This window comes from Diadema antillarum, unplaced genomic scaffold (assembly GCF_040938485.1).
Source record: "Diadema antillarum isolate AM-2024a unplaced genomic scaffold, OU_Dant_1.0 scf00000231, whole genome shotgun sequence".
In the NCBI taxonomy this organism is placed as follows: Eukaryota; Metazoa; Echinodermata; class Echinoidea; order Diadematoida; family Diadematidae; genus Diadema; species Diadema antillarum.
In genome coordinates this window covers 1,442,957-1,469,197 of record NW_027271120.1, presented here as the reverse complement: position 1 = coordinate 1,469,197, position 26,241 = coordinate 1,442,957, and the positions used below count along the sequence as shown (strand labels likewise).

Here is a 26,241-nt window from a genome sequence, read left to right as displayed (position 1 = left end):
CCCAGCTGATGTATCCAAGAGGACCAGGACCCTGTTGACTCGGGACTTTTGCAGTTTAAGAGTAACTGTCTCGACAGTACCAGTCTGAGAATCTTTGCATCTACACAGGCAAGGGATGAACAACTTTCGCGATATCTCATTTTTGCCTTGTTTTTGCAATTTCGTCACTTGATTTTCCAAGGTGTACCATGTCACATTACAGCCAATCAAAATTGGTTTGTAAAGCTGGCCTTTTTTCTTCCTCCCTCAAGAAGCCCGCCCATGACAACAAAACCAAAATGAAGTGAAGGCGCATTTAGGATACTCCCGCTCAGCCCAATTTTTCCCTTAAATCTTGAGACTGGTTATACCCCCGCCAAACGAAGTTTGAAGGGGGTATATAGGAATCAGCGGACGGTCGGTCGGGCGGTCGGTCGGGCGGTCGGGCGGTCGGGCGGTCGGTCGGGCGGTCGGTCCGTTGCAAATCTTGCGTCGCGAACTACTTCCTCAGTTTTCAACCGATTCCCATTAAACTTGGCACAGATGTGTGCCTTGGGTTGTAGATGTGCAAGACGTATTTTTTGACAGTACCCAAAAGTACGTTGCCATGGTAACGGCATATTATGGGCAAAAATGGGTACAAATCTTGCGTCGCGAACTCCTCCCACAGTTTTTGATCAATTTTTATGAAATTAGGTACAGATGTTCATCTGAATATGTTAATGTGCAAGACACATATTTCCGTAGTGGCAAAAAGTGCGTTGCCATGGTAACGGCATGTTATTGGTAAAATATAGGGCAAAATGCTTCATGGCAAAACTGCTTCATCAGTGTTCTTCCAATTCTCATGGAATTCATATTGAATGTTTGTCTTAGGATATAGGTCAGCATGACACATTTCTTGACAGTAACAAAAAGTATGTTGCCATGGTAACAGCTCACATATTATGAGCCAAAATGATGGAAAATTTTGTGTTGCAAACTACTTCCTCAGTTTTTGCCCAATTTCCATGAAACTTGGTACAGACGTGTGCCTTTGGTTGTAGATGTGCAAGACGCATGTTTCGACAGTACCCGAAAGTACGTTGCCATGGTAACGGCATGTTAATGGCAGAAGATCAAGGAAAGATCTTGCGGATTTAACTACTTCCTCAGTTTTTTGACCAAAGCTTATCAAATGTTGTTTTGACCAAAGCTTATGAAATGTTGTTTGACGGGGGTATAACCAGTCGCTGTAGCGACATTTCTAGTTTGCCTAAAAGTGTACTGGATTGTAGCTTGCCCAATAGTTCTTCTGTTGCATTGCTACTGCCACTACATAAGCTGGACAGTAGCGCATGAGTTATGACAGCAATGTCAGCATCTTGATTTTGTTGTAAGTAATGCATATATCCCGAACAAGTTGTACATACATATCATATGTATTATGAAGTCCACAAGCAAGTTTTGTGAGTACATGTATCAGTATTTGAGTTTCAAATTTTCTGTGCACTGCATAGAGACAAGTGATGAATTACTTCCCAAGTGATTTCAGTAATGATTGCATTAGTCACAAAAGATTGACATTAAAAGTAATTTGGGCAAGGGTAATTTTTAAGGTATTTATTCAACTCTAGAAAATGTTCATCTGTACATATATACATAAACTTGAAGTGAGCTGTAATTTAGATTTTGCTGATAAGATCTACTACAGGTGTAGTATCTTTTGATACAGTAGTGGAAAAGTGATATGACATAAACATCATGGCTTTATAGGCATACAGATATGGGGGAGGAGTGTACCAAAATGGAGCAGATGTTAAAGTCTTGTTTCGACATTCACCTTTCTTTGCTGCTGAGTCTGACATACCAAATGTGTGAAGGCAGAATATTTGCTGTCCAAGAATAGAAAGGAATAGGAATCAAATGAGGCGTACTTTATCTGTCCTGATATGTCTACACTGTGTGCTGTATTAAAGAGCGGTAGCCTGGGGATACCATGCAGTGGGCAATGGGAAGGCTGACCCAGCTTGGATATATTTGAGAATCCATGTAATGAATCGTGTATAGCTTGATCTCTGTGTCACTGCATGAGGTGCAGAAAAAAATATCTTGACTGGAGTCGATGCACATATTCGCTGACAGGCAATTCTGTACCTGCGCTAGTTGGGGTTTTCAAATGTACCCAGTTTGGCAGCAAATGATGATCGATTCAATCAGGTCACCTTTCTTTTCCCACGCTTAGAGTCTTTCGAGACCATAACCCACCGACAACGTATAAGTCTCTGTATAATGCTTTAATTACTCACATGGGATGTAAACCCAGTCATACGAAGTGCTCTGAATCAGGAGGTATGTTATTGCCGTAATGTAAAAGCATCACACAAAGAAAGGCACTTGGACGTACACGTAACTACAAATATCCCTGCTCAAACTTGAAGCTGAGCCTCATTCCCAGGCCTCTAAAACCTACCACTTAAAAGCAATAGGTCCGATATTGCAACTGATTGACAAATTGCCCTACATCAATGTTTATAAGCCCTGAATTAATATTAATAGGTCTGATATTGTCTCAATGTAAAAGAATCATACAAATAACAACAGAATGAAACAGAAAGGACTTGTGCACCTCTCATAGATATTCCCTATCAAAACATTATGTTGACCTTCCTTTCTAGCAGTTGTTCATCCCACTTGAGAATTAACAACTTTGCCAGTTTCAATGTCGTACTATGCATGTCACCCTTATTTAACACATTACAGCCTATGTACAAGGAAACGGTGTAAGAGGCAGTACAGTATATTGTAAAATGATGCATAAATGGTATATCATTCCATTGTAAATATATGTAGTATTACTGATGACATATACAAACTGTGTGAATGATATTGATATTGTAAAATGTGCAAAGCATGGACTCCATGGAGAATGTGGTGATCTAAGTAATATTATTTGATGATTATTTTGAATATGAATAAAATATTCTGATAAAAACTGACTCTTGGAAGCTGCATATGATCCATTTTATCCATTCCTAGGAAACCAAACTTGTTTTGAGTTACCACTATGGTAAATACTTTGCAGTACTAGGAAATAACAAAGTTGGGCATAAAATAAGTGAGCTACACTCCGTTTTAATGATAGACAACACTCCAATTTTGGGGGGCAAAACTTAATTAGATTATGGCTTTTTTCTGATTCACCCGTTTTCGTGGTCAAATGCAATGTGTCAAGATCACATTTATAAGGTGTATTTCATGGTCCAACTTGATAACGTGGAGAATACATGCCATTATGCTGTGCTTTATTTCCACAGAAGGCATCTCAATCATAAGAAATGTGGAAACCCCCCCCCCCCAAAAAAAAAAAAAAAAAAAAAAAATGCGTACAAAACATGAAAAGCTGTCCATAACTTGACTACTGCCCTCTAGGAATTGCAGGATCTAAAAAAGAATAATCCAACTTTCTGATTTCCTTGCCCAATTTATTTAAAGTTTCACAGATCTCTTATTTGTATACTTTACACTGAAAATAACTCAATAGGAAGATTTTTCTGTCTGTTAATACATCTGTGCAATACATACATGACGGTGACTCTCCAACACTTGCAATGAAGTGCATGTGTGAGTAGAAGCTGATGGTGCTCGATGTAACTGCCAGGGCAAATGCAACCTTATTGTGTAGATCCACAAACTGTCTTACTAGCCTTAAAACAACTCAGCAGAATCTATCAAGGATTAGTTAGAAAATGACTGTTCTGGAAAGGAAACAAAATTCCGCTGATAATTCTCTGGACTCAGAAATCATTTTTAGACATGGAAGAGGGACAGTGAAGTTGGTTCAGCCATATGTTTCCACTAAATAGCAGAGTGTGTTTCTGATTATTGCTAAGCAGTAGAAATCGTGTATAAATGTTGCTCCACTGAATGTCGTTGAAGTTGTGTTCCCATGGAAGCCATTCCTGACAATCAGGTGAGCACAAGATTATGTTGAAGATAAATCCTCACACACACACACACACAAACACACACACACACACACAATACAAAGGGAATCTGACTCATCAAATGTTTGAAACAACCCACAGGAAACAAGTAATACATGCCATATAATTCTCAATTCATATTTCCTTTATTATGCAAAATACACTCCAGTTTAACTGGTTCTTCTGAATGCAACTGAATCTAGAATGATGTGATGGAGATGAATCTCATTCTTGAAAATCTGAGGCACACTGAGAGGGAAAAAGAAAACTTCAGCAAGACCTAGAACCAGACTGTACATGGTCAGAGGCATTTGTGTATGGTTACAGGAGAATATTTGACAATATCAGGTTGAGAACTAAATGAGGTCAAAATGACATAGACGGAGCAACCTTTTTTTTTTTCATGGGGGTGTAAGGAAGTTCGGTGCCCTCTTCATATGTAAGTTAGTTGAAGTCTCTATCAATTTTCTTTGCAGCCAGCACTGTTGGGTTCTTCTGATATCGAAGTGTCACAAATTTCGTCACAAATTTCATACCTCTGTGAGAGTCCTGTTGTGTACTGGAGGGTGCTTGGACATCTATTGCAAAACAAAATCATCTCAACAAGTGGAAATTTTTGTGCATTTTGCACAACATGAATCGAGTGCGAACATAAAAGCCCGCAAGTATTTTTGCTTGTAATATGTAATAACACTTCATCTAATATTTGATTCAGCGCAATTAAAAACACACAAAATTCATTTTACCCAACTGAGCACATAGAAAATCCACTTTCACAGTACACATGTATGTATTATCACTATACATATGTGTGTACGTATGTATGTGATAATTTACTTTAGTGTGTACGATTACTCACTTTAGTACTGCTCATAATTTCCATGCATGTTGCACAATCATGACAGAAGAGCTGAAAAATACATGCGTATGTGACCACTTTCAGACGTATGCATTCCATGTGAGTGACATGCACCAGTACCGCAGTGTGAGCTTTTAAAGTTTGAATCCTACCCGAGGCATTCATCAAAAAATATATGAGTGTGTCATCCTTGAGACGTCCCTCTTGACCGTGGTGTATGCATGGGAATCTAGCGACTGCTGCGGTAAGACTATGGGAAGAGCTCTATGAAAGGGCAATGACCTCCCCTGGATACGCAGGACTATACGTTAATACTGACTAGTGTTTGGCTCTTCAGCCAATGGTCAACTTGGGCTGTACAAAACACAGTTCATTTGTGGAGACCAGTACAGTACACTCACCATTATGCAATGAAGTAACCCTGTTTGACTGTGTATGGTTAGCACAAGCCTTTCTGTCTCTCTCTCTCTCTTAGTATCAGTTTACAGTGCACTCTCGTTATAACGAAGTCCTCGGGACCAGCAATTTTCTTTCATTATATCGAAATTTTGCTATAGCAGAAGAGTAAAGTACATAAAGATACATAGGTGATAATTTTGTGATGTGAATTTTTACTTGTTGTAACAAGAATTTTGTTACAGCCATGTTTGTTATATTATAACGAGAATTCACTTATTTTGTGTTTTAGCATGGGATCTGCTTCAGCCAGTATCAGCAATTATGGCGCAATCCTGCAGTACATTCAAGCTAGCTGGGATGAACAGAGTAGAATCCGATAGAGAGAGAGAGGTAGAGGTTTCATCGTGAAAGCCTGTCAAACTTTCAACAAGTCCACAACTTTCGTGTCAAGTTTTATAATGAAACTTCTACAGTTGTTGTAGCCTGGTTTTCCCTCATTTATCAAAGTCAGCTTGACTGTGCAGTGAAATTGCACTAAATTGAAGACATGTTCACGCACGTTCTGTATGCATCACGATTGCTCGGGGAATGAAAAGAAGCAAGTCCCATCAACACTGAACAATTTGCATCATAGATCCTGGACCTCAAGTAGACCCTCTGCCCACAGTGATGTCAACATCTGCCCCCTGATGCCATCTTCCAGGTCGATGTCCGTTACCCGTTGCCAGCTTTTCCCCCGTGTCAGGAGAGTTCTCGCAGCCGTTTCACAAGCCCTTGGCAATTGGATCCCCTGAACCTGATTGGGGGAAGTGGAAAAGGATAGATCTTAAGATACTGATATCTTTTGAACTTCCATTTTCAGTTTGTGCATCTGCCATAGCTTGCCCTAATCGCTGTGTTTATGAGATGGCATATGAAATGCAAATGTGGTGTGATATGAATTTCAGATATTTTTGTGTCTGATGGTTCACCTCTATTCCTCTACTCGTCCTTTTAGCAAGAAAAGACCAAATACATGGGAACCTCATCATAACAATGACCTAAAAACGATGACAACCAACTTGTTATATCGGGGTACAAAGAAAACAAAGAAATATAAAGAGTTGGTACCTGCAAAATGACCTTGTCCTAATAGAGTATTTTTATATCTGACCTCTTCATGACAAGATTCCACTGTTCAGATGAAGATGATGAAAATGATACCTCTTTAGACTCGCTTGACATCATGTGGTCTTGTCTTGACGACTGTAGGGAGTGATATACAAAGAGATGGTATTCTTCTTTTTCCTCCTCCTCTTCTTCATCCTCCTCCTCCTCATCTTCCTCTTCTTCATCCTCCATCTTACACCGCACGAGGAAAGTGTGATCGGGGAATCGCAGACGAACACTGTGATCGTTGCTTGGCATGGGCCCTGGATGTTAGAAATCGATACGGCCACAGCTGAGAATCAATGTATCCTTTCCATCAAATCAATTAATCTCAGAGTTGTTGTTGTGTTTGACCTAACAGAACTGCTGTGACACAATTGACATTATGTCATCCCACATGCTTACAACTGATAGCACTGTTTTGTTCAAAAGCAAGAAAACAACATAAGACCCTTGGGTCTCCTGTTCACCAAAGCGGCTCATTCAGCCTTCATGGTACTCCATCTACGGCAAACTATTTCAAAAATCCTGAGATTCTGGGATCGCTGCTGGGCCCCCTGAGCAACACTCCAGACCTAATTTGGGGTATTTAGGAGTTGCCATACGGGCACATCATCGCTGGGGTGCCAAGACCTTCTACCTCAAATTTTGGTGAAAATCAGCTTTTCTTCATTGAAGACTAGCCCAGAGTTTTCTTCGGACTCGATGAATGGGAAATGTGTGTTATAGGAAAATCAGCCCGTCTTCAATGGGTGAATTGTCATATAATAACTTAAATGATGTCCTGTCCTATCAAATCCTAGATGTCTTACCCCATAATAACACCACCATGGCATGTCAAAGGAAAGGAGATCCCATTTCTTATAGTGCTTTGGCTGCCATTTTGCTTTGTTTTGTTTTGTTTTGTTTTTTACTCTCCTGACATTTTTGAGACACAAGGTTTTGTCCCCTAACAGCGATATGCAGGAGAAGACGAATCAATATCATTCACATTCCACTTGTGCTGGAAAAAAAAGTCCTGAAAAGAATCGCTGTGAGCCATGATAAAATCAAACAAACACAAACAAACCAAACTAAATAAAATTGGTGTAAACTAAAAACTTACGCGACTTCTTCCTGGGTAACTGATACAACTTTCCATCAACATGAACATACCTTGTGGACTGCAGTCCAACTCCCCGTCGGAGTAAGGGGGCAGCCGATTGGCTATGAAGTCACACAACATCTCATTGGCTGCATCCTGAGCATGTGATGCTATGTGGTTGCTGAGCCCGCTGATCAGGTTTTTCAACTTTTGCCCTGTTTCACTGCTAGACATCTGCAATGTGATAGTAAACCTTCACAAAATAAGAACTAGACCTTTGGCATCACTGTAGGAAATATCAAGAACAAATGGAAGATACTAAAAAAATATGTTGTCTCTTTCAAAATTGAATGAAAGCAACATTGTGACTACTTTTGAGTAAAGGTAAGCTGGGCAGATCCCTATCGATAAACTCATTTTCAGGATATCATTTCAAACATTCACTTTCCTGTTCTCTCTGACATTAATGTCTGTGCTTGTAACCAAATCACATATGATTTCATATTTTATGCTATTTTTAGTTTTGGTGATTAAAATATTGAAGAAACAAGGGAGTTTTTTGTTTTCCACAACTCTGTAACAACTCAAGTCACTTTCCTGGAAATGGGTACTTCAATGAAAAAGGCCATATATAGGTTTAAGCAACAACAAGTGCTGCTGTATTGCACACATTAACAATTTTACATTACCTAAGCATAAATTACATCATTAATAAAAAGACGATGAGTTTCCGGCAAAAGGTACATTTGGGATGGCTGAATAATTAATTGTCTTAATAGTCTTGCAGGAAAAAAAAGAGATTAACCAAAACTATAAGAAAATGTATAGACTACACAAGAAAGACTAATTATAAAATTTGCAGATCAGAAAAAAAAACCCACAAACAGCAAACAAGCAAGAAAAAAAAAACCAACCAGGAAATTTCAGGAGATTTACTGCTTTGTATTTGTCAAACTAAGGGAGTTACAACTTAGATAAGCAAAAGATGAAATGCAAGGTCATCACCAACTGGGATGATTCAAATTTAGTCAACTTTTGTATCCTACGTAACACAAAACAAGCTATAGGCTTGTTTGTTTGTTTGTTTTGGGGGTGGAATTATTCTTTATGTGAAGCAAATTAATTTGGCAAAACACAAAAACACTGCTGCTTCCTATCGATGTTTTGTTTTTTATTGACCACTTCTAAATGACTCAGTTTCTAACATCCCTGTTGCAAGATCAATTCAGTTGTGATTGACTGCCACAGCGTTGCTTATAACTGTCGAGTGATGAGTCTATAAAACAGACTGTTACATGCACATCTCACTTGTTCCGCAAGATAGTCTGACTAAATACATCAAATCCTTTGAAAAACTGCTTTGGGAGAGCATGGGCTTCTGAGATCAACCCTCTATATGTTCCTCCTACTCAAAATGTATGGACCATATGTTTCAGTGCCCATATCCCCCTCTCCCCTACCCCCCCCCCCCAAAAAAAAAAAAGAAAAGAAAAGAAAAGAAAAGAAAACCCAATCACTGGAAGTGATATCATTCTCCACTACAGACTTTGACTAAGACTACTACACCAGCCAGGCTTCAAAGGAAGACTGGGCACCACTTAATCCTCATTAATTAGGGATTATCCGCCAGGTCCTGGTGAGCTCCCAATTTATCTTCTCAAGTGTAGGAAGTGGTACAAGGGGGTGTGGTAATTACCAGAAAGTGGGTCAATCCATTTAGTGAAGTGAGAAAGGGGAGGGTGGGTGGAAAGGAATCAATAACTGTTTTTCTAATGCAATCACCCAAAACAAAGAGACTTAATTGTTCACTGAAGAGGATAAGTGGGGGATACCTGCTGATTGTTGGCACAGAATTGGAGGGGAAGGCCCTCCCGTAGAGACTGCGTCCCTTCGATGGCGGATTGCAGGATGGCTGGTAGAGCCAGACTGAGGAGATCCCCCCAAGCTCTGTGACACAGAGGGGTGGAAACCAGAGAGTTAGGAATACCCAAATGTGTGTCCTGTGATCATGGTAGGGTAGCAGAAGGGTGGGGGGGGGGGGGGGGGGGGGACATTATGGACCGTTCGCCACTATGGACAGGCTGGCAGCCAAATTTAATGTTACAATAAACATTGCACACATGTCTACTCTATTGCACACATTATGACATGTTCTCTAACCCGATGAGGACGGACTGATTTTGCTACAACACGCATTTCCCATAGACACCTGCCTGAGTATACTCAGGACTCGACTCATCCTCAATGGGCTAAACTCTACTGTCCAGTGTTACAAATAAAGCAGTGCAAACAACTTTTTATAATATTCTTTAACCCAGGTAAGACTTTGGCTTTTCCTATCAAAATCAAAATTGTTTTGCAAGAATCAGAGTTGCTGCAAAAAATGGAAGTAACAAAGATTATGTGCAGTTGAGACTGATCATGATGTGTTTATAGCCCCTTAACCCTAACTTACCTGGGGGGGGGGGGGCATAATGGCCCCCCTCGACACTTCGCGCGACATCTCTGCAACGCGAAAACGCATCCACATGGCGATTCGCGACAATTTACCTTGAAGCCTTGCGCAACTTTTAAGACCAAATTTGCGACGTCCAGGTACGCGATTTCGAAGTTACACAACATTATGTAAGTGCATGTCAGACTGAAAATTGCTCAAAAACGTGAATTTGTGTACAAAACCAATGCAAATCAGGTTTCTATCTGAAATTTGTAATTGTATCATTATTTTTACTTTTAGTGATTAAAAACAATTAATTTGATGTTTCTTATGTTTGAAGTAGTGTTGCCAATGATTCCCATTGGAAAAAAAAGTAAAAAAACAAACAAAGAAATACATAAGAAATTATAAAAACAATAAAATACATAAGAAATTAAAATTGATACCCATTTTTTTTTAACCTAAATTAAATCAGAATTCACCAAAGAGTCCTCAAGCAAAAAATTTTGAAGTTTGGGGGCTTTATTTAATGATTTCCAGCCAAATTCTAATTTTATGCATAAATTAACATAATTAATTAATATATAATAAAATAAAGCGATTTATTGAAATTCAACAACACAACCCTATAGATTGCGTCATGAGTGACGTGTGTGCCAAGTTTTGTAATGAACGCGCGAATCGCGGCTGAGATCATAAGGGGGGGGGGGCCATCATGACCCCCCCCAGGACTTTAAGCTCACAAAATAGCCCAGGTAAGTTAGGGTTAATATGCAGTGAAATATTGGGAAATATAATATAGGCCCTATCTGGTGATTGAGTAAAACAGTATCAACGGAATATCACATGATGTTAGCACGCTGACGTTGATGTACACTCAAAATGCAGATCATGCAGTTGTCATAATAATAAGGAAAGAGTTGGGGAGATGGACCTACGCCCTCTGGTATGTGCTAACGGTCAAGTGGGTAGAATGGTCACAGGTGTCTGGGGTTTCTGCCTGGTGCACAGTTCCTCTTGGGAAGTAGAGCACGTCACCTGCCTGTGGGAAGCAAACAGTGACATGTATTGAAATATGGTCACCAGTCTAAAAAAAAAGTCAGAAAATCAAATGTAATGAAAAAAATGGAAGACAGGATGTTTTATAATTATGAGATGTGAATTTTCTTCAATTTGCCTCCCTCTACAAATTAAGAAAATTCACATCTCAACCTTCACCCCTCTGCTTATTTCAGGATGTTTTATGTTAGCACATTCAATCTCCACCATCTCAAAATCATACATTGACCTTGCAAGGGGCTCATCAACACTAGGAAAGTAAAAAAAAAAAAAATACAAAGCACTGCGTATTTCATTTGATTCAACATTTGTACAAGAACAAGCAAAAGCCGAGTTCAGAGATGTAGTGACATGACAGAAGTGATTTATAAGTTTAGCTGCATTCATTTAGGTATATGAAGGCTGGTGGACATCTGGGGGGCATATTCTCATTAAGCATTTTGTCAGATATTTTTTCTGACAAATTTGCCCTCAGCCAATCAGATGCAAGCATTTCAGTAGCTTAAAACAGTTCGTCAGTAAAAATATCTGACAAAATGCTTGATGAAATGCCCCCTTGATTTGCACAGTCATGAACAGTTTAGCCCTGCATATTTGTAAGTCAATAAAGTGTGATTTTGTGACTTAATCTGGTTGCATACCATCTGCATGAAGAAAGGAATGCTGAGTCATGGCATGAAGTACTGTAGGTTACAGCAAACTCTCTACCTAATTTTAAGATCAGCTGTGTTTTACATTGCAGCAGGGTGTTTACAGCTTGGAGTAACATGGCACGGTTGGAGTCCCAAACTGAAAAGAAATGTTTGATCTATGTGTATAATGTGCTATTTGCACAGCCGGAGCCCTGGTGTGCAAAACACCAACAAACAAACAAACAAACAAAAAATAACACACACACACACACACACACACACACACACACACACACACACACACACACACACAAATGAATATGTTGAAGATGCATGTTTTGACGTGTTTGTGTGAGCTTGTGTGTGTGTGTTGGGGTGGGGGTGGGGTAAGAGCTTTTGTTAAGGAATAATAAACACTCATACATCAGACCCCACTTGACCTCCATGTGTTGGACATCGATGAGCATGATCACCTCATTCATTTACACACAGAGTACGGTCAGCTTACAGGCCACACCGCTAGCGACGAAATGTTTACATTTTTATGCAATAATGAGAATTTTGCTTGGATTTTCATTTGCACAGTGGAATTCAGAGTATCTTGAGATCTCGTGTCAAAGCTAAAGGGTCTGATGATGAAGTGCTAGTCATCCTTACCTTCAGAACAGTGTCCAGAATGGGATCCCCTATCTCAGCCTGGTCGAGGTCTTTACTGTAGTCCCTGGGCAGGATGACTGGTGGCTTGTAGAGTCGCCAGCGTTTCTCCCCTTCCAGCTGCAGAACGAATACCTGAAAAGAAAACCACAGAATTCCCTCAACTGACCTGAGATGTTTTACTCTGGGATGCCAAAAACCTATGGCCGGGATTCTTTTACTATAAATGAAGATCATATCTAGTGCATGGATTAAGGAAATGTTCATTGTATATTTGTAACACATTGTGTACACTGGCAGATCTCCAGTGACATAGACAAGCTATTAAACAAGCCTTTTGTGCAAGGTACAGGACTGCATTTTTTCACATCCAAGGAAACTTACACAAGGCATTTAATTCACTATGACAATCAGGCAGGAACAAACTTAATATTAGCATACTCTGAAGCCCTGTTTTAACAGACCTTACCCAGACAATGTCAGGACAACATCCGGAGATTAAAACTCCTTGCCTTGAGCAGGAAAAAGCAAGGGGTACCGTTTTAACAGACACACACCAAAAACCATCTCAAGGTAGGTTTCAATGACGACTTTACCTGTTCATGAGTGAAGGGGGTGTGGTTACAATCCATGCACTTGATCGGCAAGCAGTGTGTCGTTCTGTTTGGTCTATCGCGCATGCATTGTGAGTCTTGAGTGTATCAGAGGAATGTTACTGCGAGAGTGTTTTAACAGAAGGATTGTCAGGGTAACATCAGGGTAATGTCAGGGTAATAACCCTAGCTAGCTAGGTAGAATTAGCCAAGTTACCACAACATTGTCTGAGCAACATTTTTTGGGACCGTTTTAATAGGCAGGGTAAAAAAAAAAAAAACCATTGCCCAGAGATATTGTCGTGGAAACTCTGTTTGAAAGGCTCTGTCAAAATGAGGCTTGATGGTACTAAGAAGCTTCTGAAGAATCAAGATTACTTGTCTGCTCACCTCTACGTCATCGTAGTGAGGGGCCAGGCCCTGAGATCCACGAGGGGTCATGTATATGTTGGATCCAACTAAACAACCAAAATATGACTCCAGACGTTCCAGCAGTTGCCATATGCTGTCCTGGTAGATACAGGAAGGTAAGAGCAAGAGAAGAAGCAATTGCTTTGTCATTATTTACATGACAATATTTTCCTAATATTGAAGAAATCAAGAAGAGCAAGAAATCCTTACCAGAGCTACCATTTGAATACTAGTACAGCATTGGTATTCTATGGAATTTTGCATCAGAGGTACCCAGTAACAGCAGAAGTGGGGCTGCCTATTACTCGGTACAGTAAGTTTAGAGGGAGATTCAATAAAGGTCAAACTTCTACTGCCTTCTAGCAGAATGTTTCTGTACAGGCCATATTTTGCAGGTTTTTAATTTTGCAAATTTTAAAACAATATACGAACATGAAGGTGACATGCATGCATCACTTCTTCATGGTTATCCTGCATTGCTGTACTTCGATATTGCGAATTTAACCACATGTGAAATTGTCAAGTAGGCCCTATTCACAAAAATCTAACTCAGTAAATACATGGTGTATACATTACAGTACTTTTGTAATACAATGCTGGTAGTGGTACCATGACGAATAAATGGGTCATTTGTGCATTGCAGTTCAAATCACAAGTAGTCCTGAGAGTTTACTAGATGAAATAATGCATTAATGAATGAATCATAGTTGGTGCAACATTCTCCTACTAAAAAGGAATGGATTTATCAATGTGCAAATTGAACACCTGAAATCTTTGAGGGTGATGGAACTGCACAGTGGCTTTGGATTTGTCGAGCAGAGAACGTAGCTGACCAAGCTTGACGGGGCCTTTGCCATTGAGGGACTCGCGCTTCTCTCCCCTGTAGCGGCAGACGTTGCAGTCCTGCCCGAATAGCACCTTGTGCTTGGCGACAAGTTCCTCCAGGATGCTTCGCGAAAAGAGCGAGCCGAATAAGTTTCCCCTCGCCTCGCTACACCGGATCACCATGGGCTGTCTTTCCCAGATATCCTGGAAGAAGGTCTCTGGTTTTGTGGGGTGGATCAGCTGGGCAAAGGTCTGGGCTGGTGTGGTCAAGCCAAAAGCATCTGCAGCTAAGTCACCTTCCCCTGAATTCTCTGCACAACTTTCTCCCTTGCTCCTGTGTTGGTCTTGTTGCTTAGCCAACTTTCCTCCCCTGGCCACCCCATTCTGGGGTTTGTGACTTGCCCTGCGTTTCGGCATTCCCCTCCGCCTCTCCGTGCAGCCTTGCCCTTGGCCTGGTGGTAAGCAAGCGATGAATTGTGCTTTTCAGTCTTCCTTGTAGTACTAGCTGGTAGTAGGGCCTACTCAGTAGTGCTGGTAGTGGTACTACGTAGTAGCCTGTGTTTTTTTTTAAGATCAAATTTTATAATTATATATTAGATGTGACAGGTACAGGGTATTCAAAAATAATGAACAAATGGCAATTGATTATATAGACTAGATCAGTAAATGCTGCAAATAAATACTCTTTCAACTGTGAAATTTAAAGGAATAAAGGCTAAAATTACATGTCTTCCAAAAGGGGGTGCTGAAAAATGAACCAAGCATGGTGAACGAGTGAACCCACTCCTCACTTGCGAATTGCCATGATCATCAATAATCTAATTAAGTACCAGATTGAGATCTAATACATTATCATCTACATGTATGTTCTCGATTGAAAGTGACTTCTCCTACCTCTCACCGCATTTACTCAAACAAAGTTACATGGACGACTGCTAGCATGTCGATCCTGGCCCATGCGCCCAGGGCCAAGCTGCCGTTTCAATCGCCAGGTCAGTGTGTGAATTTGCTGCCGAAAGTTCTGGCCGAGTCAACGGGAGCTGGGTGCCTCAAGCATCAGCAGCTATCATTCCAGTCGGTGCAGTTGGCAGTGCCAGTGGTTTGCTGTATACAACGTGTTTCCTCAGTACACTCTATCATGTGCGCGCATATACGCGTGCACAGGTCAGAGGATCATCGAACAGAATCAGTCTACGAGAGGTCATCCGGCACACTTGTGCGTACGCGTACGGCTGTGGACGGTGCCGTGGTACTGTATTGCATTGACGAGTACTAGTCGTAGTACGTAGTTTCTTCATCAATAACAGAACGTTCTACGGCGCAATATACACGTATACATGTACGTGGTGGTTACGGTGCGTGCGGAATCGGAACCCCGACGTCGACCCATTCATTCGGCAGCTTGCAGGATCTAGCTATAGAATCGGGCGGCTGGCTTCATCACAATGCATGCATAGTGCGCATGCAATGCATGCAACGTATCTACACTACAACACTACGCTGGACCGACTGTGGAAATGTTTGTTTGTGTTGGCCCTGAATTCTGTCGACTTTTCTGCTTTTCCTGAATTGACTGTTTGTGCGAGACGTCCCATTTACGTACGTACATGCAATGGCTTATTCGTCCAGTATCATACATTCCAGTTTCATACAATGACCTTGCATTAAATAACGATTTAAGAATCCACGATATTTCGCGTCGGCGCGGCGATTAGTGGAACGGCCTTTGTACGAGTATTATTAGTAACGATACTACTCGCGCTGTTGTTCGTGAACATGATCATAATCATGAACACCCTGCTGATGAATTCACTCAATGCATTGCAAGCTTTAGCTTCTCCACTCCACTTATTGGTGGATACATCACATTTTATTTGTCTGTTCTGTGGTATAGTAAGCAGACACCTTTATAGTATAGAGTTCTACACTTTATTGATTTAGATAATATATTTTTGTTCCATGCATGAAAATATGCATGCATTCACGCATAAAATTTTATCTAACGTTACTTTATCTTTGTCATGTTGTGTAAACATTGATTGTCATAGCCAATTAATTACAGCTAACGTTAGATTCTACATTGTATATGCATGGTTACTGCGACCAGCAGTCCCAAACGTGTAGCGTAAGGCAAAAAAAAAAAAAAAATTTGTTTGCCCTTAATTGTCAAAACCCAAGACTAAGAGGGTCGGTAGGTCGTTTTTTTTTGTTTTTTGTTTTTTGTTTTATTTTTTAATACCCCTTTTACCCATGTAATTGTGTAACTTATCTTTGGCAGGGCATCTCGTACACTCATCCTTCTGGCAATACTTCGAGTTCTAGTTCAACTTTGTACAGGATGTGGCGCAAGTTTAATGCACTCAAAACTCCAAGGGATTCATTCAAATTTACGTCTTGCCAGGGCCCGGCGCGGTAGGCGAGGCAGAAACGCTCACTGACAGACACTTATAACTTGCGTTTGTCAATTTTTTTTTTTCGGCAGAAACGGGTTTTCCCAAAGGCTTTCAAGGAATTTTTACGAGTTGATAAACGCAAAGCTATTTTGATTATGGGGTCGGAAAGCCTTTTCGAAAGCCGCAAATTTGTGCTTTCAAAAACAGGTTTCCAGAAACCTGTTTCTAGAAGCCCTTTGAAGCACAAAGCTCTTTTGAAACGGCTTTGTACTGCGGTTACAGTATAATGACCCCTTCTCCTCTAAGTCAAATTGCGCAATGCAGCGGTGAAGTGACAAGGCCAGTTTTCGTGTTCGCGATGAGTTGATAAACGCAACTATTTTGGTAGCCGTTTCTAAAGGGCTTTGGAAAGGGCTTTGGAAAGGGCTTTGGAAACAGCTTTTGAAAGCCGTTTCAAACAGGGGAAAGATGATAAATGCAGCCTTTGTTAAATTTTGCAAACAGCTCCAAAAATGTACATTCCAGTTGGATGCTGGCAACTGAACTCCAAACAGTTTTGGTGCCATGACAGCTGGTAACAGATGCTGCAAAAGTAGCCATCTTGGCAGTTGCGCTGCGCGAACACGATTACGACGGGTCGATGAGATGAAAAAACATTTTTAGACTTTTTTTTTTCATTCTTTCTTTAGCTTAGAATAGATAGTTTTGGGTTTAAAACCGTTCACAAATTTGCAGAAGATGAAATTTGTGGAAAAAAATAAACTTGAAAGAGCCCCTCCCCCCCCCAAAAAAAAAAAAAAACGACAAGAAATTTCTGTGATTTTCGGTCGGTCGCGAAGGGCAAACAAACCATTTTTTCTTTTTTTTGGGGGGGGCCTAATGGGGCTGCGGACTGTAGCATTCAGGATCATGACAGGGGTAGTATCACGGATAAATATCAACTTAAAATCATAGAATTTCTTCAATTTGAAGACTTAATTTACAGGTGAAGTTGAAGTGTTGACAGAGGTAGGCCCTAACGTGCAACATTTGGTTCTGCCAATTAGTCCCTTTCTGCTCGAATTGATGACTTATGTGACTCGGTCGAGAGGAACCTGGGAGAGCTACATGTACATTGTGTACACTGAAGTGACGGCCAGCGCATGCGCACACAGACATCTTATCCGGTCAATGGATTTTAAATTTGTGCGCATGTGATGTGTGCGCATGCGCTGGCCGTCAATTCAGTGTAGCTCTCCCAGGTTCCTCTCGACCGAGTCATATGAAGTCATCAATTCGAACAGAAAGGGACTATTGGCAGAACCAAACGTTGCACGTTACCTGTTGTCAACACTTCAACTTCACCTATAAGTCTTCAAATTCAAGAAATTTTTCGATTTTAAGTTGATATTTATCCGCAATTTACTACCCCTGTCATGATCCTGAATGCTACAGTCCGCAGCCCCATTACGCTACGCGTTTGGGGCTGCTGGTCGCAGTTATATGCATGGATACACAATGGAATGAATAGGTAAATTAATAGAGCCCTCTGACCAGGCTCTGCTTCTTGCTTTTGCTCTTCATGCAAAAGTAGATCTACTCTGATATTCACTATACTCTAGATAGAGCAAAGTTGTGAAATGGGCTTTACCGCAGTGCATGCATGTACATGTACTTCCGCAGTCCGTGCGCTTAGCAAGCAAGGTTAGGTTTATCATTACCTCCGCCAAGGGAGGAGGTTATATGTTGTCGTTACCGTTGGTTTGTTGGTTTGTTAGTTTGTTTGTTTGTCTGTGTGCAAAATAACTCAAAAAGTAATCAATGGATTTGGATGAAACTTACAGGAAAGGTTGAGAATGACACAAGTAACAAATGATTACATTTTGGTAGTGATCCAAGAATTATTTGGAAATTTATGAAGGTTGATATTTTGGCAGGTAGGGTCATTGAACTTGGGAGTTCAAGCTGCGCATTTTTTAGGTTTTCAAATGCGCACTAAAAGTGAGTGCTCTAGTTTCTGCTAGGGCAAGGAGTGCCGCGCAGCTGAGGGTTTTTGATGACATAACAAAGGCTTCTATATTGGGAAATCGGGCGATTTTTCAGCATGTAGATCTATACCTATAGGTGGAAATCACTGATCTCTATGAAAGAGCCAAAGAGCTTTTCCCCAGTGGTGGAGAGGAGAAAAAAGAGCAAGATCATCGCTGGGAAGTAGCTGCTTGGCGGAGGTCTGCGCTCTCAGAGTGAGCACTTTTCTAGTTTGATTATAGTCTACTGTCTAGATCTAGAACGTCTATAGATCTAAGGACCATGGAAGGGTAGTTAGTACATTGTAGGTGAGGGTTGTATTTATCTACACTGTATTATGGTTAGATTAGTTTCGGGACATTAGAAAGTCCTTTGATAATAACAGGGAAAAGAAAAGGGAAAAAATGACATGACACATTATCCAGCAATATTTGGGGTAACTTTTCTTCTTCATCATTTGAAAATGGCTCAAAACTCAGAATTACTTGGCCTTACATCGGCAAGTAGCATTAGTCACTGTAGTGTATGTCACAAGTAAGTACCGTACTTTCAAAAATAGCAGAAAAATAACCTGTTTCCTCATGTATCGCAGTACAACATGGGTTATAAAACATCAAAAGGTCATCTAAATGAGCCAGCATTACTCTCCTTCTAGAACATGACTCCTGACCTCTTCTAACTTTCTCCAGTAGAAAGAACCACTATTCTTAATTACATGCAAGGGATGCCGGGGGAAAAAACCTGTTAATTTGGTACCAAATACATTGGGGTAGTCTTTAAATTCAGACTCATAAACTTCTTTTTACGCAAGTCGTGACATACTTCTTTCAATGCATTACTTGGGTATGGGGTGGGGGGAGGACTTTTTTAAGATTAATCTTCAGTAATTAACAAAGACTAAGAAAAGATCATCTATTGTGTGTATGACCTATTTGATTATTGATGTCTAACTAATATGTGAATTTTGAAGCCAGTTGGAGCTTTCTTTAAGAGGTACAGGTAACTGTCCAAAGTGAGAAAACTGTGATTGCATATTATGGCCCTATTGTGCTTAGCACCAATATTATTACTAGTACACTTACATGTATGTATCATGTCTATAGTTGACTACTGAATGTGTTTCCTTGCATTACCTGAGTTATTTATGTTAGTATTAAAATGGAAATCTTCCATGAGAGGATATACATGTATGTACTAACAAGGTATTCCTGTCAACTACCTGGGTAGCTACACGTACATTACCGGTATGTCCACATGGATGATATGGGAAATTTAGGTGAAGTGGGATTTACCCAGTACCAGAATTATGCTGCACTGCCACTGACCACATTTTCTGCAGTTACAACAAATAGATAGTCTGACATTCAGGCTCATCCAGCTTTACATGGAATGAATATAGCTTTAAATTCACTTTTATGTTTTTTATTTTAGGGTAAATTTCTGTATGAAATTCTGTGCATGTAGGTTTGTGTAAGAAAAGAGAGGTTAGAAAACTACTGATCATATTCAATACCGTGCAAGGTTCTGCAACATACAAACCCATGGCTTGCAGGTGCTTCTCTCCCTCATAAATGTGTGTGTTTTCCATGGTGAAGGAGTCGGTTTCCTGGTATATTTGGAGTCCAACTTTATGCCTAAATACTACTAAGTACTACATTGTACTACAAACAAAAATCTGATGAATAGTGTACATAGATGTACACATGCAGCTGATAAAACTGTCTCATTAGAACCATCTAAAAAGTGTAGGATTGATTCTGAACATTCTTGAGTTCATATTGCAAGGCATTGTCTCTGAATACTATGTACATTGTATCTCCCATTCACCTTAAAAAGTGTGTAAAGGTCCTACATGTATGTTATCATTTAGGTAAAAATGAAAAGTTGTAGGACTTGATTTAATTAAAAGCAGTGGTACACATCAAATCATTGATACAATGTGCAGTGTACGTGGCTGAGGCTGAACTGGTTCTTTGGCATTTTAATGCCAAGTGCACATCTCTATAAGTGTGTTTTAAACTTGGATTACTTATCATTAGTTTGCAATATCAGTGTTTTATGTTAGGATACAATTTGCTCTAGGACAGATACTGTACTCATCACCCTCCCCCCACCTATTGTGAGGGACTTACAGTGTATCAACAACACCATCTGTCCATGTTGGAAGGAAGAGGAAGAATTTGTGCCAGTTATGGAACTGGAATATAGTGTAGCCCTTAGATTATACTAATTATTGTGGTGTGCATGTTACAAGTAGTCTAAAGATATTTCAAATGTGCAGAATATCTAATACTAGTAGGGCAATTTTTTTTAATTTTGTGCTCTGTTTTTAAGTAGAGGAGCCTGAAAATATACAATGCTGTATCCAAGTATTTTTAAGATATAAAGATATAGGCCTATGGAGAAATTCCTTGTCCTAAAAATTTTAGAAACAAGTCAAGTTCACTGAATGTTGCTTAAAAATGCAAATGCAGTAATTAAATTATAGGTTCCACTAATACCAGTTACCACTTAACAGTTAGGCATACCAGCATCCTTCTTTTCGACTGACTTCCTCTACATACGTCGAGGCTACCAGTATTTTTGTTTCAAAGAAAATATGCCGAGGGAGCATTGGAGAGACAGAGAAATTAGGCACAGGATTACTGTGCTTTCAAGAAAATTAAATACTGAACAAAGTGAAAAGGCATCATAAAAAATCGTGTAAAACAGCATGCAGGCTTGCACTTTCTTAGCCTGTCACCTCTTGATCATACAATGCATTCGTCTGATAGTGCTTTGATACAGAATTCTTGGCATCCAAAATGCATTTGAAATAGAGTCTGGTGGATCTTAGCTTTCAGTAACATGTCAGAATGGCACATTACAACAAGAATTGTGTAACTGCTGCTGCCTGCAGTGAAATCTCAAGATGACATTGAGACAGGACTACTTGTACACTAGAACCAATGTTATTCAGGTTTGCCAGATTTGACAACACTGCAAATACTGCATCCGTACTGCCAAAACACATGCTGGGCATGTTTACACAAGTTGACAAGATAACTGTAGATTTGAGAAGCTTTATGGCCAAAGGCATGAGAGAAGTAGGATGAAGTGGGAGGCACTCTTTCAAGTTGCCTCCTTCCATGGTGTTTTATATATTGCAAACGCTGGCAGTGCATCCTGTGCAGCATCCAAGTCCACATACAGTAGATCCAGAAGATTACTTTTCCTCAATGAGCACCTTAATGGATTGCACAAATTTGATCCTGATACGCCTGCATGTATGTTTGCAGTACTTAATAGATTGGGTGTCTTGTAATAGCCAAGGGATGTGTACGTACATTTGTATGTACATGCACAGTTGTATACTGTGAGCTCTTGCTACATGTTCAAAGCCAGCACTGGCCTTGCGTTGAACCGGAGGCATCCCTGGCATAATAATTGTTCCTTCTGCTCTTAGGAGCGACACCAACACCGACTGAGAATCTTAATCCCCACGGACTTGACTACCTGACACCAGACCCCTGGAATCTGCCAGCCTACATTTCCAATCAGGGTAATAGCAACGGCACCCCCAGAGAATGTTACTCTGCTGTGCTCCATTACAGATCTCTTCTTTGTAGCCTGTACATGTACAGCATTATCATTCAACCCGTTCCGTGTGGGAATGTGGTGACTTGTGTATTAAGTGTATGGAGGTCTCAGAATTCGGTGTGTAATGGGTTAACCTTTTGAAGTTACAGAGAATTCATTGTAAAAAAAAAAAATGAAAAAAAAAAAGTGACATGGAACATCAGGAATACTAGGGACTGAAGTAGGACACACTGATCACCTTGTACAATGTACATGTAGATATTGTGATTGAGAAGGCATCCCTAATGTAAAGCAAATGATGACACAATTCCAAGAAACATAATTGTACAGTTGGCATCGTACATCCATGATTGAGTAGAACTTGCATTTATACATGTAGGATTATTGGGTAAAATCCCCTCTTGCTGACTGTGTGGTGAGTGTACACTGTACTACTAATTTATTCATCACCTTGAAGCAAAATAGTCTTTCAGTTTAATACAGAGAAACTCAGTGTTCAAGTACATGTGCTATCCTTAATTTCATATGATATCATTATGCTTCTTATGTTGATTTGACCCTGTGACTGAAAGCTGGATATAAACATTCCTTTTGTTCTTCTGAAGCCATGAAATGTCCAAATTGAAATAACGATGCAGTAATTTTGCTGATTGCTTGGAAATTCAAAGTATTGGTATCAACTCTAAAGCTACAATTGTAGGCATCCAGCTTGCTAGTTGGAGAATGTTTTATAGTGGGAAGGGCAGTTACATTCTATGCGATGCTCATCAAAAGAAATTGATGTTAACAATTCAATGTTAAAGAAGAATATCTCTCAATATTTTAGAGTTCAATGGACCCAGAAAACAACAACAACTGCAGATTACATAGACATGAATAATGCAATCATGTCTTTGTCCATTGATACTCTAAAAATGCCCCCCCCCCCAAAAAAAAAAAAAAAATAATAATAATAATGATAATTTGTCTCACTCACCAAGAGTAGCCATGCCTTATGAATCTGCAAGCATGATACAAGGACACTTGCCTACATAGTCAACCATGTATTGTAAATTCTTTGATGAGCTTTATAGAAAGCAAATAGTTAAACAATAAAACCCTTATCATGGATAAAGGCAGATTTTCTCAATTTCAATACAAATCATGGTACTTCAAAACCGCAGCAAAAATCAAACAGCAAGGGATGTTTATACAGCATGTTACTATTGTATACAGTACTTCAGAAGACAGCTTTGGTGCGTTTTAGCAACCTGTGTTAAAATCCTGTATAAAAATGTTCTTGACTCTCTTTGCTTGATGTTGGCATAAAACAAGGATAATGATTTCTGATGAACCCTGATTTCCCGTTGATGACTGAGCTGAGGTTTGCCTAGTTGGATGATTTGCTGTTTTTGGTGTTGTTGATGGTGGTTTTAGTTGTACAAAATAGGAAGGGTTTTGAAGCAGCAATGCATAAGTTGCATGATGGCTTCTGTGCCAACACTCTTGTCCAGTGTGCAGAGTAGTATGTATTTGAAGTATTCATGAGTCATTTTGTACGGTATTCATTCAGGAACAAAATTTCCCAGAAGATACATGACAGAATTGCGCACTTTGCTTCATTTCCTTCCTTTTTTCCCTTACAATTCATTGCATGTGTTTTTCAGTCTCAGAATTCCAGCTGTGTCAACCATAAAATTTCCCTAGTACTATCATTCCCTGAGTGTAAAACTAAATTGGACAAGGTCTTACTGGTTTGTGCTCATGAGAACATATCAAGACATTCTGATATATCTTATTCAAAGATGCCGTGAAATTGAATAAATTTGGACATTAGGTCTGTAGGTACCATTGAAGAAATGTACAGGTCTTTGCAAAGCATAAACTTTGTGTTTAGCAGTGAGAGAGCTATATTTTTCAACCCTCCCGACACCCTCCTCCCCCCCCCCCATTTCCTTGTTATTTCCTTTTAGTCTACTGGCAAATTAGCATGTGACCATCAAAGATACTGTTTAACATTGCAGCTGGCACTCAATTTCAGGAATTGGCAAACTTTGGTTGACTGACCTGTATAATTATGTTTGAACTCCTCAAAGGCATGATAAAACACTATGGCTTGCCAAAGGTCTGAAAATAATGCTGCAAGAGTATTGACTTTCTTAACTTTCAACTTTGTTTTCATTTCCATTGAATAAACAGGGAAAATTAGTGTACTAGCAGTGGCTCTGTGAACATTACCATGTGAATAAAATGCCTTAATGGTTTGTTATACAAATAGTGAATGGTCACGAGTGCAGTGGTACGAGATTTCGCACGAGGTGAAAGATAAAGGCGCTCTATTCAACAAGGCGAAGCCGAGTTGAATAGTGCGGCTCATCTTTCACCGAGTGCGAAATCTCGTTCCATTGCATGAGTAAAGACCATACACCATTGTTTTATACGACACCTCGAACGTCAACGGATTTGGTACTCACAGATTCTTGAATTTAGCACAGAAATGGCAACCATTTTTCGTGAAAGACGAATGAGTAGCCTCACAGTCGCAGTCACCGTACGTATGTACATATTGATATGTGTACGATACAAATGTATGTACATTGTATGTGAAACGAAGTTGTTTAAAAAAAATGTGTGACAAAAAGTATGCACTTGTAAGTGCGCTTGTAATTGTTGAGTGGCGCGCCGGCACAGGTTTGTTTATTGTGACATCAGAGAGCGTGCAATAGAACATTTTGGTCGAACCAAAATTGCACGCTGAGACAGCCAGAGCGTGCAATAGAACCTTTCACTAAATGTTACATGATGGGGCAATCGACCAAATCGGATAGCTACATTCTAAATAGGTGTTGTATAAAAATGCTAACACCACTGTCAATAAACATTGATTACATTGGCTTATGATTTTATATTTATCTATTTATTTATGTATTTATTTTTACATTTAGCATCTATGTAGGTCCTACAGTTTGTATTTTCAACCATATTTCGTTTGTTTTGTTTTCATACAATTTTAGCTTCATATTTACACAATATGAGAGACTCTGATTGCATATATGTAGGACCATATACAAAATTTGTATGTGTAGCTCAGATTTTTCAAGATCTGGAGACATTTTAACAAATTGTGCGTTCATCACAGCCTTGTCCATGTATGTACGGTGTACAATGTAAAGGCCAAGGTACAGTAGTGCCTGGTATGGGAGGGATATGATATGATATGATATGATATGATACAATGGTGTATGATATGATATATGATATGATATGATATGATATGATATGATGTGATATGATATGATATGATATGATATGATATGATATGATATGATATGATATGATATGATACGATACGATACGATACGATACGATACGATACGATACGATACGATACGATACGATACGATACGATACGATACGATGTATGATATATGATATGATATGATATGATATGATGTGATATGATATGATATATGATATGATATGATATGATGTGATGTGATATGATATATGATATGATATGATATGATATGATATGATAGAGAATTTTTTCTGTGCAGCACCATCACAGTATATTTCTGTGTATAGTGTATTCAGAATTGTACACTCACACTCACACAATTGTGTTAAGTTTTAAAATTGAGTAACTGCAAAACATGAAACAAGTCAAGACTCAAAGAGTTCACTGCATTCAAGTGCTTGACAATATTTGTGCAGAGTTGCTGTGTTTCAAGTAGGCCTACGGGTTACATGTAGCTGTTTCAAAGATACTTACAATGTATGTATCATAATCTAAACCGATTGCAGACTATGTACTTAGCTGGCCAGCATTTTCGGCACCAGTTGCCAAAGAGCTGTCATCCAGTTTTCTGTCACATGTACAATATCCCCTACAACATCCTGAATCTCGTCCTCAAAGAGTATTGTACACAGAATGTTGCATTGAAGAGCTGAGGAGAATTTGCTATACGGCATACATGGAGCACAAAAGACTTTGCTAGCCTTGTGGCACTAGAGGGGGAAAAATGGTGGTTGGGGTAAGTGTACATAGGCTGAAGAGGTTTTAAACCACCAGTGATGATGTGTTTGAAAGGATTTCAGGTTGTTGTTGGTGTTGCTTTTTTCTTTTTTGGGGGGAGGGGAATTCCCCCCCCCCCCCCCCCCACCCAGAGAGTCAGTGCAATGTACATCTGTAAATGCTGAAGTCTGAATTTAAGTTCTGTAGAGGATTTCATAAAAG

At 39.7% G+C, this 26,241-nt stretch overlaps 2 protein-coding genes across 2 annotated transcripts in view; one reads left to right on the top strand and one right to left on the bottom strand.

Moving 5' to 3' along the window:
• Positions 1–5,830: 5,830 nt before the first annotated feature.
• On the bottom strand, positions 5,831–15,106 carry LOC139724828 (ribosomal oxygenase 2-like). The gene is made up of 9 exons (XM_071635952.1): positions 14,941–15,106; positions 13,987–14,498; positions 13,201–13,320; positions 12,221–12,352; positions 10,811–10,914; positions 9,268–9,382; positions 7,507–7,669; positions 6,406–6,614; positions 5,831–5,998 (listed from the first exon to the last, which is right to left on the bottom strand). Exons 2-9 carry the CDS (start codon positions 14,461–14,463, stop codon positions 5,831–5,833), a joined length of 1,488 nt encoding a protein of 495 aa, XP_071492053.1. The 5' UTR covers positions 14,464–14,498; positions 14,941–15,106.
• Positions 15,107–15,484: 378 nt separating this feature from the next.
• Positions 15,485–26,241, top strand: part of LOC139724815 (tubby-related protein 4-like) — a 105,857-nt gene continuing 95,100 nt past the window's right edge. Inside the window, exon 1 of the mRNA XM_071635939.1 lies at positions 15,485–15,645. The gene's annotated coding sequence lies outside the window, so the exon portion shown is untranslated. The remainder of the gene's footprint in view (positions 15,646–26,241) is intronic.